The 13,512-nt window shown below is 39.6% G+C and overlaps 1 protein-coding gene and 2 long non-coding RNA genes across 4 annotated transcripts in view; 1 reads left to right on the top strand and 2 right to left on the bottom strand.

Annotated features, from left to right (window-relative positions):
* Positions 1 to 13,512, bottom strand: part of LOC125934465 (uncharacterized) — a 362,030-nt gene that overhangs the window by 86,711 nt on the left and 261,807 nt on the right. The window lies entirely within an intron of this gene.
* The window catches only part of GABRB2 (gamma-aminobutyric acid type A receptor subunit beta2), a 241,516-nt gene that overhangs the window by 35,159 nt on the left and 192,845 nt on the right, over positions 1 to 13,512 (bottom strand). The window contains exon 8 of the mRNA XM_049647833.1: positions 11,252 to 11,496. Within this exon, the coding sequence (XP_049503790.1) occupies positions 11,252 to 11,496 (245 nt within the window). The remainder of the gene's footprint in view (positions 1 to 11,251; positions 11,497 to 13,512) is intronic.
* LOC125934464 (uncharacterized) overlaps positions 1 to 13,512 on the top strand; it is a 168,451-nt gene that overhangs the window by 38,796 nt on the left and 116,143 nt on the right. The gene's annotated exons all lie outside the window — the stretch shown is intronic.

The raw sequence follows: 13,512 nt of genomic DNA, 5'->3' as shown, positions 1-13,512 counted from the left end.
CCAAACCTAACAATTTATTTTTTGACTTCACTGGGGGAGGTGGGGGGGAAACACCTGTTTTCTTATTTTTTTTTTTTTTTTATTTTTTTTTTTTAAATTAAAAACTCCATAAGACACTTGGGAAACATATTCAGTAACCCTCTTGCTGGTCTGAGGTTTATTTAAAATTCTTTGTATTTTACAACTTAAATTGTTACATGGAGACAATGTCCATGATAGTACTTGTGGACTATGAACTCTCATGTGCAAACAGGTGTTTCCCCCCCACCTCCCCCAGTGAAGTCAACTGAATTGAATATATGGAATAATGTAGAATGAACTGTTAAATATTTTTTGTAATTGTTAGCATAGCAGAATGTACACTAGATACAAACTGGAAAATCCAGATGAGATCAAGTCTCAGAAATTGTGTTAGCTTTGTTATGCAACCTTGGATATTTTACTCTCCTTAAGAGCCTTAGTTTTTACATCAATTAAATGAATTAAATGGCAGGAAAGAATTGTTCTAAGAGCTGTATATACTCTTATTAAATTAAAAACTGCAGGAAACCAATACAGAGAAGAGAGTGGAAAAATGTGGACATATGTCATTGAGGTAACGGTGGGCTCCCACCTGCCTAGGCTTCCCATTTTCATCCCTCCCTGACCTCAGGACAGAGCACAATTTAAAATTCACTTTAGATGATCTGCCATGCTGCTTCTTTCTCTAGGAAACCTTCAATGGAAGCTGAAAAGGTCAATCCCTCTCCTGGTGACTGATTTTTCCAGAGCATCCAACAATACTTAGTTGATTATATGTTCCCCAGCTTTGGGAAAAAAAAGAAAGAAAGAAATGAAAAAAAATAAAAAAAGTAAAATTACAGTTGAAAAGAATGGACATTCTTGATAAGAAATAGAGTGGCATTATTCATGATGCCAACACAAAAGAAAGTGATGTGCAATCAGAGCCCTATGTAGATCTCCTCCAACCTTTCATGTTAGGTTGAAAAAAAAACCACGGGAGTCTGAAATGTAGGATGGTCACTTTTTTTGTTTTAATCAAATCAAGATGCCTCTAGGTATTCAGGCCTGATAAATGATAAAGTTTGTAGTTGGTTTGCCATAGATTTTACAGCTAATACCTGTTGAAAAATGATTTCCTTGCATTGACTTAAACTCTATAGATAGTATCATCTTTTAGGAATGGGATTGGACCCTATATGCTCTGTATTTACAGTGTAAAATACATGAACAAGCATTGGTGATACAACTGGAAGCTATAAATTTACTTTAAAGAGTAATAATTCCTATCACTTATAATATTTTAATATTTTATTAGTATTTACCACTTACTGAGTGTTTAACATGTATTAAGGACTATGTTATCCATCCTCTCTTTACATTATCACAAATAATCTTCATAATAGCCTATCAGAGAAGAATTAACCCCATTTTATAGATGAAGAAACTGAAGGGCCAGTTTCTTGCTTATTTATTACCTGTTGTCACACAACTGTAAATAGACAGTAAATACTGAAACTGACTCCAAAATCAGGTTTAGAACTGTCATGGTAAATTAGAACTTATGATGTCTTGATATTACACATTTTGATTAAAGAAGGTGGAGAAACCACTTGTGTTTAAGAGCTATAAGAACACAGAGCACTTAGGTGGCTCAGTCAGTAAAGTGTCTGTCTTTGGCTCAGGTCGTGATCTCACGGTTTGTGAGTTTGAGCCCCACACTGGACTCTGTGCTGACAGCTCAGAGCCTGGACCCTGCTTCAGATTCTGTGTCTCTATTTCTCTCTACTTCTCCCCCCCTCGCTCTCTTTCTCTCTCTCTCTGTCTCAAAAATAAACAAACATTAAAAAAATTTTTTTTAAAGAACTGTAAGAATAGAACAAGCATCTTATATTTTTACTGGGCTTCAGTTTCTTGTGTTTGAAACTAGAGGATTGGATTAGACTAGGGTTTTTAAGCTCAGCAATATCGACATTTGGGACTAGATAGTTCTCTGTTAGGAGGAGGCTGTTCACTGAGCAGAAAGATGTTTGCCAGCATTCTTGGCCTCTATTCACTAGATACCAGTGCTAATCCCCACCTCCCGGTTTTGACAATCCAAAAAATATCTACAGACATTGCCAAAGATCCTCTGGGGGAAAAACTGCCTGAGTTTTAAGAACCATTGCACTAAGGGCACCTGGGTGGCTCAGTCAGTTAAGCATCCAACTTTGGTTCAGGTCATGATCTTATGGTTTGTGGATTCGAGCTCTGCATTGGGATCTATGCTGACTGCTCAGAGCCTGAAGCTTGCTTCAGATTCTGTATTTCCCTCTCTCTCTGCCCCTACCCCACTCATGCTCTGTCTGTCTCTCTCTCTCAAAATTAATAAACATAAAAAAATTTAAAAAAAGAACCACTGTACTCAAAGAACTCTGATATCATTTTTGTTCTCTGATATTCTATGCTCTGAATTGTGGGTCCAACTTCAACCACTGTGGGGTACTCGCTCAGTGAGCCATTTTCTACCTCCAGCTCAGTACATTGAACTTAAAACTCTCTGAAGCTCTCCAGGTTCAGTTTGCTATAAAACTGCCACTCTCTGGCTCTTAAATTCATCATTTAAATGCAAACTGGCATGAAAAAAAATAGGGTAGATGAAAGTAAAAAGGATCAGATGTTATCTTATTAGGTCAGCTTTTCATTAGGGCAATTGATTTAGATTCAGTTCAAATTGCAGTCCTATGAGATAGTGTTATTTATTAACTTTTTTATTTAACTGAAGCTACTATATCATAAAAATCATAAAATGGTTTTTAAAAGCATTCTTTTCTTTCACAGCCTGAGAGAGAACCTATTGACAGATTCTAATAAGTGAAACATCAGGCACTGTAAAGAAATTGACAATTTTCTAGACCCATGGGTCATTAGCCATCAAGGGCCATACTTAAAATTTGCATCTTTACAAATATCAACTCCCGGCAAAGAAGTGCCTTTGATTAGAGAATAGTCCAAAAGAGACAGAGAGAGTGAGAGCGAGAGCGAGAGAGAGAGAGAGAAAGAGACCTATGGATATTTGAAAACATTAGTGAGTTAAAGCTTTCATTGGGTTTGCTCCAAATAAAACTTAACTGTAGAGATTATTTGTGATGTGCTATCCTTGGAATTCAATTGAAGTCAGAAATATTAAAGTGTCAATTAAATAATGATTGATCTGGTTAATAATACCAGATAGTTTAAAAGTATTACTGTTTTCCTAGTTTCATTACTATGAGCTATTTATTAAATTCAACACTATGCACTACTTTATAAACACTGTTTATGGCAGATATTAAAATAAGGCCTTGTTTTTTGGTCTATATTGAAGGATTTAAATTTGGGCTATGGGAAAATACATATATAAATATTCTGTTTAATGCAGAAAGTTTGAGAGGGTTCCGGAAGATGGCGGCGTAGGAGGACGCGGGGCTCACAACGCGTCCTGCCGATCACTTAGATTCCACCTACACCTGCCTAAAGAACCCAGAAAACCGCCAGAGGATTAGCAGAAGGGAGTCTCCGGAGTCAAGCGCAGACTAGAGGCCCACGGAAGAGGGTAGGAAGGGCGGCGAGGCGGTGCGCGCTCCACGGACTGGCGGGAGGGAGCCGGGGCGGAGGGGCGGCTCGCCGGCCAAGCAGAGCCCCCGAGTCTGGCTGGCAAAAGCGGAGGGGCCGGACAGACTGTGTTCCGACAGCAAGCGCGACTTAGCGTCTGGGAGGTCATAAGTTAACAGCTCTGCTCGGAAAGCGGGAAGGCTGGAGGACAAAGGGAGGGAGAGCTGCTGAGCCCCCGGACGGCAGAGCTCAGCTTGGCGGGGAACAAAGGCGCCAGCGCCATCTCCCCCGCCCATCCCCCAGCCAAAATCCCAAAGGGAACCAGTTCCTGCCAGGGAACTTGCTCGCTCCGCGCAAACACCCAACTCTGTGCTTCTGCGGAGCCAAACCTCCGGCAGCGGATCTGACTCCCTCCCGCTGCCACAGGGCTCCTCCTGGAGTGGATCACCTAAGGAGAAGCGAGCTAAGCCTGCCCCTCCACCCCCCCGTGCACCTTGCCTACCCACCCCAGCTAATACGCCAGATCCCCAGCAACACAAGCCTGGCAGTGTGCAAGTAGCCCAGACGGGACACGCCACCCCACAGTGAATCCCGCCTCTAGGAGAGGGGAAGAGAAGGCACACACCAGTCTGACTGTGGCCCCAGCAGTGGGGGTCGGACTGCGGCCCCGCCCACTAACTCCAGTTATACACCACAGCACAGGGGAAGTGCACTGCAGGTCCTCACCACGCAAGGGACTCTCCAAAATGACCAAACGGAAGAATTCCCCTCAGAAGAATCTCCAGGAAATAACAACAGCTAATGAACTGATCAAAAAGGATTTAAATAATATAACAGAAAGTGAATTTAGAATAATAGTCATAAAATTAATCGCTGGGCTTGAAAACAGTATACAGGACAGCAGAGAATCTCTTGCCACAAAGATCGAGGGACTAAGGAACAGTCACGAGGAGTTGAAAAACGCTTTAAACGAAATGCAAAACAAAATGGAATCCACGATGGCTCGGCTTGAAGAGGCAGAGGAGAGAATAGGTGAACTAGAAGATAAAGTTATGGAGAAAGAGGAAGCTGAAAGAAAGAGAGATAAAAAAATCCAGGAGTATGAGGGGAAAATTAGAGAACTAAGTGATACACTAAAAAAAAATAATATACGCATAATTGGTATCCCAGAGGAGGAAGAGAGAGGGAAAGGTGCTGAAGGGGTACTTGAACAAATTATAGCTGAGAACTTCCCTGAACTGGGGAAGGAAAAAGGCATTGAAATCCAAGAGGCACAGAGAACTCCCTTCAGACGTAACTTGAATCGATCTTCTGCACGACATATCATAGTGAAACTGGCAAAATACAAGGATAAAGAGAAAATTCTGAAAGCAGCAAGGGATAAACGTGCCCTCACATATAAAGGGAGACCTATAAGACTCGTGACTGATCTCTCCTTTGAAACTTGGCAGGCCAGAAAGGCTTGGCACGATATCTACAGTGTGCTAAACAGAAAAAATATGCAGCCGAGAATCCTTTATCCAGCAAGTCTGTCATTTAGAATAGAAGGAGAGATAAAGGTCTTCCCAAACAAACAAAAACTGAAGGAATTTGTCACCACGAAACCAGCCCTACAAGAGATCCTAAGGGGGATCCTGTGAGACAAAGTACCAGAGACATCACTACAAGCATAAAACATACAGACATCACAATGACTCTAAACCCATATCTTTCTATAATAACACTGAATGTAAATGGATTAAATGCGCCAACTAAAAGACATAGGGTATCAGAATGGATAAAAAAACAAGACCCATCTATTTGCTGTCTACAAGAGACTCATTTTAGATCGGAGGACACCTTTAGATTGAGAGTGAGGGGATGGAGAACTATTTATCATGCTCCTGGAAGCCAAAAGAAAGCTGGAGTAGCCATACTTATATCAGACAAACTAGACTTTAAATTAAAGGCTGTAACAAGAGATGAAGAAGGGCATTATATAATAATCACAGGGTCTATCCACCAGGAAGAGCTAACTATTAAAAATGTCTATGCGCCAAATACCTGAGCCCCCAGATATATAAAACAATTACTCATAAACATAAGCAACCTTATTGATAAGAATGTGGTCATTGCAGGGGACTTTAACACCCCACTTACAGAAATAGATAGATCATCTAGACACACAGTCAATAAAGAAACAAGGGCCCTGAATGATACATTGGATCAGATGGACTTGACAGATATATTTAGAACTCTGCATCCCAAAGCAACAGAATATACTTTCTTCTCGAGTGCACATGGAACATTCTCCAAGATAGATCATATACTGGGTCACAAAACAGCCCTTCATAAGTTTACAAGAATTGAAATTATACCATGCATACTTTCAGACCACAATGCTATGAAGCTTGAAATCAACCACAGGAAAAAGTCTGGAAAACCTCCAAAAGCATGGAGGTTAAAGAACACCCTACTAACGAATGAGTGGGTCAACCAGGCAATTAGAGAAGAAATTAAAATATACATGGAAACAAACGAAAATGAAAATACAACAATCCAAACGCTTTGGGATGCAGCGAAGGCAGTCCTGAGAGGAAAATACATTGCAATCCAGGCCTATCTCAAGAAACAAGAAAAATCCCAAATACAAAATCTAACAGCACACCTAAAGGAAATAGAAGCAGAACAGCAAAGGCAGCCTAAACCCAGCAGAAGAAGAGAAATAATAAAGATCAGAGCAGAAATAAACAATATAGAATCTAAAAAAACGGTAGAGCAGATCAACGAAACCAAGAGTTGGTTTTTTGAAAAAATAAACAAAATTGACAAACCTCTAGCCAGGCTTCTCAAAAAGAAAAGGGAGATGACCCAAAGAGATAAAATCATGAATGAAAATGGAATGATTACAACCAATCCCTCAGAGATACAAACAATTATCAGGGAATACTATGAAAAATTATATGCCAGCAAATTGGACAACCTGGAAGAAATGGACAAATTTCTAAACACCCACACTCTTCCAAAACTCAATCAGGAGGAAATAGAAAGCTTGAACAGACCCATAACCAGCGAAGAAATTGAATCAGTTATCAAAAATCTCCCAACAAATAAGAGTCCAGGACCAGATGGCTTCCCAGGGGAGTTCTACCAGACATTTAAAGCAGAGATAATACCTATCCTTCTCAAGCTATTCCAAGAAATAGAAAGGGAAGGAAAACTTCCAGACTCATTCTATGAAGCCAGTATTACTTTGATTCCTAAACCAGACAGAGACCCAGTAAAAAAAGAGAACTACAGGCCAATATCCCTGATGAATATGGATGCAAAAATTCTTAATAAGATACTAGCAAATCGAATTCAACAGCATATAAAAAGAATTATTCACCATGATCAAGTGGGATTCATTCCTGGGATGCAGGGCTGGTTCAACATTCGCAAATCGATCAACGTGATACATCACATTAACAAAAAAAAAAGAGAAGAACCATATGATCCTGTCAATCGATGCAGAAAAGGCCTTTGACAAAATCCAGCACCCTTTCTTAATAAAAACCCTTGAGAAAGTCGGGATAGAAGGAACATACTTAAAGATCATAAAGGCCATTTATGAAAAGCCCACAGCTAACATCATCCTCAACGGGGAAAAACTGAGAGCTTTTTCCCTGAGATCAGGAACACGACAGGGATGCCCACTGTCACCGCTGTTGTTTAATATAGTGCTGGAAGTTCTAGCATCAGCAATCAGACAACAAAAGGAAATCAAAGGCATCAAAATTGGCAAAGACGAAGTCAAGCTTTCGCTTTTTGCAGATGACATGATATTATACATGGAAAATCCGATAGACTCCACCAAAAGTCTGCTAGAACTGATACATGAATTCAGCAAAGTTGCAGGATACAAAATCAATGTGCAGAAATCAGTTGCATTCTTATACACTAACAATGAAGCAACACAAAGACAAATGAAGAAACTGATCCCATTCACAATTGCACCAAGAAGCATAAAATACCTAGGAATAAATCTAACCAAAGACGTAAAAGATCTGTATGCTGAAAACTATAGAAAGCTTATGCAGGTAATTGAAGAAGATATAAAGAAATGGAAAGACATTCCCTGCTCATGGATTGGAAGAATAAATATTGTCAAAATGTCAATACTACCCAAAGCTATCTACACATTCAATGCAATCCCAATCAAAATTGCACCAGCATTCTTCTCGAAACTAGAACAAGCAATCCTAAAATTCATATGGAACCACAAAAGGCCCCGAATAGCCAAAGTAATTTTGAAGAAGAAGACCAAAGCAGGAGGCATCACAATCCCAGACTTTAGCCTCTACTACAAAGCTGTCATCATCAAGTCAGCATGGTATTGGCATAAAAACAGACACATAGACCAATGGAATAGAATAGAAACCCCAGAACTAGACCCACAAATGTACGGCCAACTCATCTTTGACAAAGCAGGAAAGAACATCCAATGGAAAAAAGACAGTCTCTTTAACAAATGGTGCTGGGAGAACTGGACAGCAACATGCAGAAGGTTGAAACTAGACCACTTTCTCACACCATTCACAAAAATAAACTCAAAATGGATAAAGGACCTGAATGTGAGACAGGAAACCATCAAAACCTTAGAGGAGAAAGCAGGAAAAGACCTCTCTGACCTCAGCCGTAGCAATCTCTTACTTGGCACATCCCCAAAGGCAAGGGAATTAAAAGCAAAAGTGAATTACTGGGACCTTATGAAGATAAAAAGCTTCTGCACAGCAAAGGAAACAACCAACAAAACTAAAAGGCAACCAACGGAATGGGAAAAGATATTTGCAAATGACACATCGGACAAAGGGCTAGTATCCAAAATCTATAAAGAGCTCATCAAACTCCACACCCGAAAAACAAATAACCCAGTGAAGAAATGGGCAGAAAACATGAATAGACACTTCTCTAAAGAAGACATCCGGATGGCCAACAGGCACATGAAAAGATGTTCAACGTCGCTCCTGATATTATCAGGCAAATACAAATCAAAACCACACTCAGATATCACCTCACGCCAGTCAGAGTGGCCAAAATGAAGAAATCAGGAGACTATAGATGCTGGAGAGGATGTGGAGAAACAGGAACCCTCTTGCACTGTTGGTGGGAATGCAAATTGGTGCAGCCGCTCTGGAAAGCAGTGTGGAGGTTCCTCAGAAAATTAAAAATAGACCTACCCTATGACCCAGCAATAGCACTGCTAGGAATTTATCCAAGGGATACAGGAGTACTGATGCATAGGGGCACCTGTACCCCAATGTTTATAGCGGCACTCTCAACAATAGCCAAATTATGGAAAAAGCCTAAATGTCCATCAACTGATGAATGGATAAAGAAATTGTGGTTTATATACACAATGGAATACTACGTGGCAATGAGAAAAAATGAAATATGGCCTTTTGTAGCAACATGGATGGAACTGGAGAGTGTGATGCTAAGTGAAATAAGCCATACAGAGAAAGACAGATACCATATGGTTTCACTCTTATGTGGATCCTGAGAAACATAACAGAAACCCATGGGGGAGGGGAAGGAAATAAGAAAAAAAAAAAAAAAGAGGTTAGAGTGGGAGAGAGCCAAAGCATAAGAGACTGTTAAAAACTGAGAACAAACTGAGGGTTGATGGGGGGTGGGAGGGAGGGCAGGGTGGGTGATGGGTATTGAGGAGGGCACCTTTTGGGATGAGCACTGGGTGTTGTATGGAAACCAATTTGACAGTAAATTTCATATATTAAAAAATAAAAAAAAAAAAAAAAGAGGAAGATATACCAAGGATATGCATACACAGAGAAAAGGCCATGTGAAGGCATGGTGACAAGGTGGCCATCTACAAGCCAAGGAGAGAGGGCTCAGGAAAAATCAAACCTTCTGATACCCTGACTTCTAGCCTCCAGAACTGTGAGAAAATAAATTTTGGCTTTTAATCCACCCAGTGTGGTATATTAAACATTGCCAGAAAGCAGTGGACTTGTTAATACTAAAATTGAGAAGCTGCTAGGTTCACCCACCTCGCCATGAGATGTGATGTGAAACTGCATGCATCCCATGTGAAGGGCTAAGCAGAGAAATTTTAGCAGGACACAGAAGGAAAAAGGGTATGCTGTGTGTAATAAGGACTGAAATATCTTGCAGGAGTTATGTTGACAAAAATGACTAGGTTACGTATGGCCCATTTCTCCTTCAGTATGGATCATCGGATTCAGTAATTCTCCACTGATGGAAATCAGTGAATGAGAAGTAGAAAGAGGTCAGAGATGTCAGGTTACTGGAACTCCCTTCCCATGAAGGAAACAGCGACCGTATCTATCACCAGTCTAGCAACTCCTTCACTAGCCTTCTCTTCATAGTCTGACATGACTGAGTCCACACATGGTGGGTACCAGGAGGAATTAGCCCTTTTGCTCTTATACCTGTGTGGCTAAAAATAAGTGGCGAAATGGGGCGCCGGGGTGGCTCAGTCGGTTAAGCGGCCGACTTCAGCTCAGGTCATGATCTCGTGGTCCGTGAGTTCAAGCCCCGCATTGGGCTCTGGGCTGATGGCTCAGAGCCTGGAGCCTGCTTCCGATTCTGTGTCTCCCTCTCTCTCTGCCCCTCCCCCGTTCATGCTCTGTCTCTCTCTGTCTCAAAAATAAATAAATGTTAAAAAAAATTAAAAAAAAAAAAAGTTTGATAGAGGAAGCCAGGTGAAGTAACATTTGGGTAGTGAAGAGGGTTGGATCCATTGGGACTGCTGTCAAAAACCTCTAAATGAAGATTCTAAATCTTGGCTGCAAATTAGCAAAACGTTTGAAGAATATTTTAAAAATTATGATACCCAGGCATACTCCAGCACATTCAAATAAGAATTTCTGGGAAAGGAATCCAGGCTTCAGTATTTGTTAATGCTCTCCCAGTCATTCGATTGGGCACCCAAGGTTGAGAATCATTGCCTTATAGATTAAATAGCATTTACAACCACATGGAAATTGTTCTTTGATTATGTGTAACAAGCAAGATGGTGGTCTCTTACAGTCACATGCTTCAGTGACTTTAAGTGGTACATGTGCAAGGCATTAAGTAATTATCTGTCACTTAAGGAGAAAATTATTTTTTTTTTACCCTCCACTTCTCTTTTTATCCTTCTGATGACTTCAAAGAGAAAGCCTTCATTTATTGCTGGTGGATCTTTAATATATCTCTGCACTTGTCTATCTCCCTTTTAAATCAAAGAGAACAGGCTCAGGCCCAGAGTCTTCATCTAGTGTAGCCTAGAATTCATTTCAATAGTTTTATGTTTATTACTTAAGATTATCTTCCGGCAAGTAATACTGATTTAAGTGATACAAAATTTACTTTTTAAAAAACTTAAAGTGAGTAAATGCACATAAGGTATAAAATAGTACATATTATACTCATATATGAAAAAATTCACAAAGGTAGTTCTCCGATGACTATGGTTTGGGCAACCCTAGTGTTAAGGTAAAGGGCATCCAAATGTAACATAAGTTTTGGCCATAATTGTGCCTCCATCACTAATTAACATTGTGATTTTGGAAAAATTACCCATTCTCTTCCCTGGGCCTTGGTTTCCTCATTTGTTAAACAAGGCCATTAGCCTATATTGCTGGCATTCTTCTACGAGTTTAAGAATCAAGGAGGGCTTGCCCTCTGAATTTACCTTGTTGACATCCAGGCGCATCTTCTCATTGTTGGCACTAGCAGCTTTCTCAGCTGCTTTCTTTTGGCGTTGGGGTCCCCTCCCAAAAAAGATGTAGTTGACCAAAGCATATTCCAGAAGGGCCATGAAAACAAAGACAAAGCACCCCATCAGGTACATGTCAATGGCCTTCACATAGGGGATTTTAGGGAGAGTCTCCCGCAAGTGGGTATTGATCGTAGTCATTGTAAGGACAGTTGTAATTCCTGAAAAAAATGACAAGAGTTAGATTAGTAATGTTCCTGTTTCCTTGCTGATTTCATCATATTTGGAAAGGCTAATTGTGCTCTTTTACTCATTCATACATGCCACAAAATAGCTTAATGGTACATACCTGCCCTGTGATAGGCCCTGGAGACACATTTAAATCATTAATTCATAGTAACATTAATCATTTTGAAGCATTTCCTTTATTTATATTTATATATTTATAGTTATATATCTAGTGGTAGGCTAGAGATGTAAATTAAATGTCATGGTAGACACGTGTGTAGGGTGAGCATCAAGGATACGGAGAAGACTCTGGTTGAGCCTTGTGATGCAGCAGGAGAGAGGTCAGGAAATGGAGACTGTGGAGCTGAGTACTGAAGGATGAGTGGGAGATACCCAAGTAACAAAGGACTGGAGGTCAAAAGTGAAGGTAGAGAGAGCTTTTATAAAGAGTGCTTTGAGGGGGGGTTGAAAGTACACAGTCCATCAAAAGCATCTCAAGAAAGTCAATGTGGATACATTATAGGATATGACAGTAAGCATGGTGAGGAGAGTGAAAATTAAGTAAGACTGCATAATGCAGAGCTGTATATACAGGCCCTAATGGGGAGTCTGAACTTAAAATGAAGGTAAGGTGGGGCCACTGACCAGCTTCAAGCAGGGAGACATAGGGACAAATTGTGTTTAGGACAATCATTCTTGTAGTAGTGTGAAGGACAGAGGGAAAAGATACAAGACAGGAAAATGGAATACCAGCTAATAGTTTTTCAGAATAATCTAAGTGATAAAGAGGAAATGAATCAAAATAATCAAAATAGTATTGAAATCAGTGACTGCATTATACGGATGGTATGGGCAAATGATTATAAAAATTTGGAAGCTGGAGATGACGGGTAGCAGAGGAGCAGGTATCTAGCCCTCATGTTTCTGGATTGGTCAACGAGGCATGTAATGCACAGATAAGTAACCTGGAAGCATTATGAGATTCTTTATGGGAAATGGCATACTGGCTCAGGTTATAATTGTTCATCTCACTGAGTGGTCATCTTCAACAGTGAAGAGTAGTTTCCCTCTATAATTGGAGGGATAAAAAACATATGCCGGACAAAAGCACTGGGAGTCCAGAGTCCTGAGTGTGATAAGGTCCACATTTGTAGCAAAATAGTGATGTGAAAACAGCCCAGAGATCAAGATCACACAGATGAGAAGTTGTTTAATCAACATTTGAATGGCCGTCTCTCTGACTCAGAAAGCTGTGTCCTTAACCACTACCCAATAACACATCCCAAAAGTTTCATTTCTATGATATTTTGGGAATGTAAGTCTTCTGATTTAATTTTATCTCTCTATAAAGATCATAATTTTTGTCTTGTTTTTCTACATGCTCATAAAACAACTTCAGAAAAAATAAATCTGTGCATCTGATTCTGAGCATGGCCAGAAAAACTGTTCTTGCTTTAGGTCTAGGTGTCTTAGAGTTTTCGTATTTTCTCTATAATATCAGTCATTTAAAACATTTCCCAGTTTCACTTTTCATTTCATTATTTCAACTGCAGATTACCCTGTACATGTATATTATAAAACTGACAATGCTAATTTTGCTATTCATCTCAATCTCATTTTAAGATATCTCTGACCAAGTAATAAATTACTCTATCAAAAGATGTTTTACAAATTTCTTTTAAAAAGTGAATTATTTATTTTTCCTGTAATGACATAAAATTATAAAATTAACAGTAGATTTTCACTTTGGAATAATAAGATATTTACAAATTCCATTCATTACTTTATTCAGCAAATATTTACTGAACACCATTCATTGTGTAAGATATCACAGATATAATGGAAGCAAAATTATATATGGACCTTTCTTCAATGTTTCTTTCAGTACCATGAAGAAAAAGGACATCACAAACCAAATAAATATAAATTATAACTACAGTTGGTCTACAAAGGGAAGTTCTCTGTATTTTAAGAGAAGTTATCACAGAGGACTGGACTCAGTCCAGGAG

Source organism: Panthera uncia (genome assembly GCF_023721935.1).
Source record: "Panthera uncia isolate 11264 chromosome A1 unlocalized genomic scaffold, Puncia_PCG_1.0 HiC_scaffold_17, whole genome shotgun sequence".
Classification (NCBI taxonomy): Eukaryota; Metazoa; Chordata; class Mammalia; order Carnivora; family Felidae; genus Panthera; species Panthera uncia.
The sequence above is the reverse complement of the archived record's forward strand: the minus strand, read 5'-3'. Positions and strand labels throughout refer to the sequence as shown.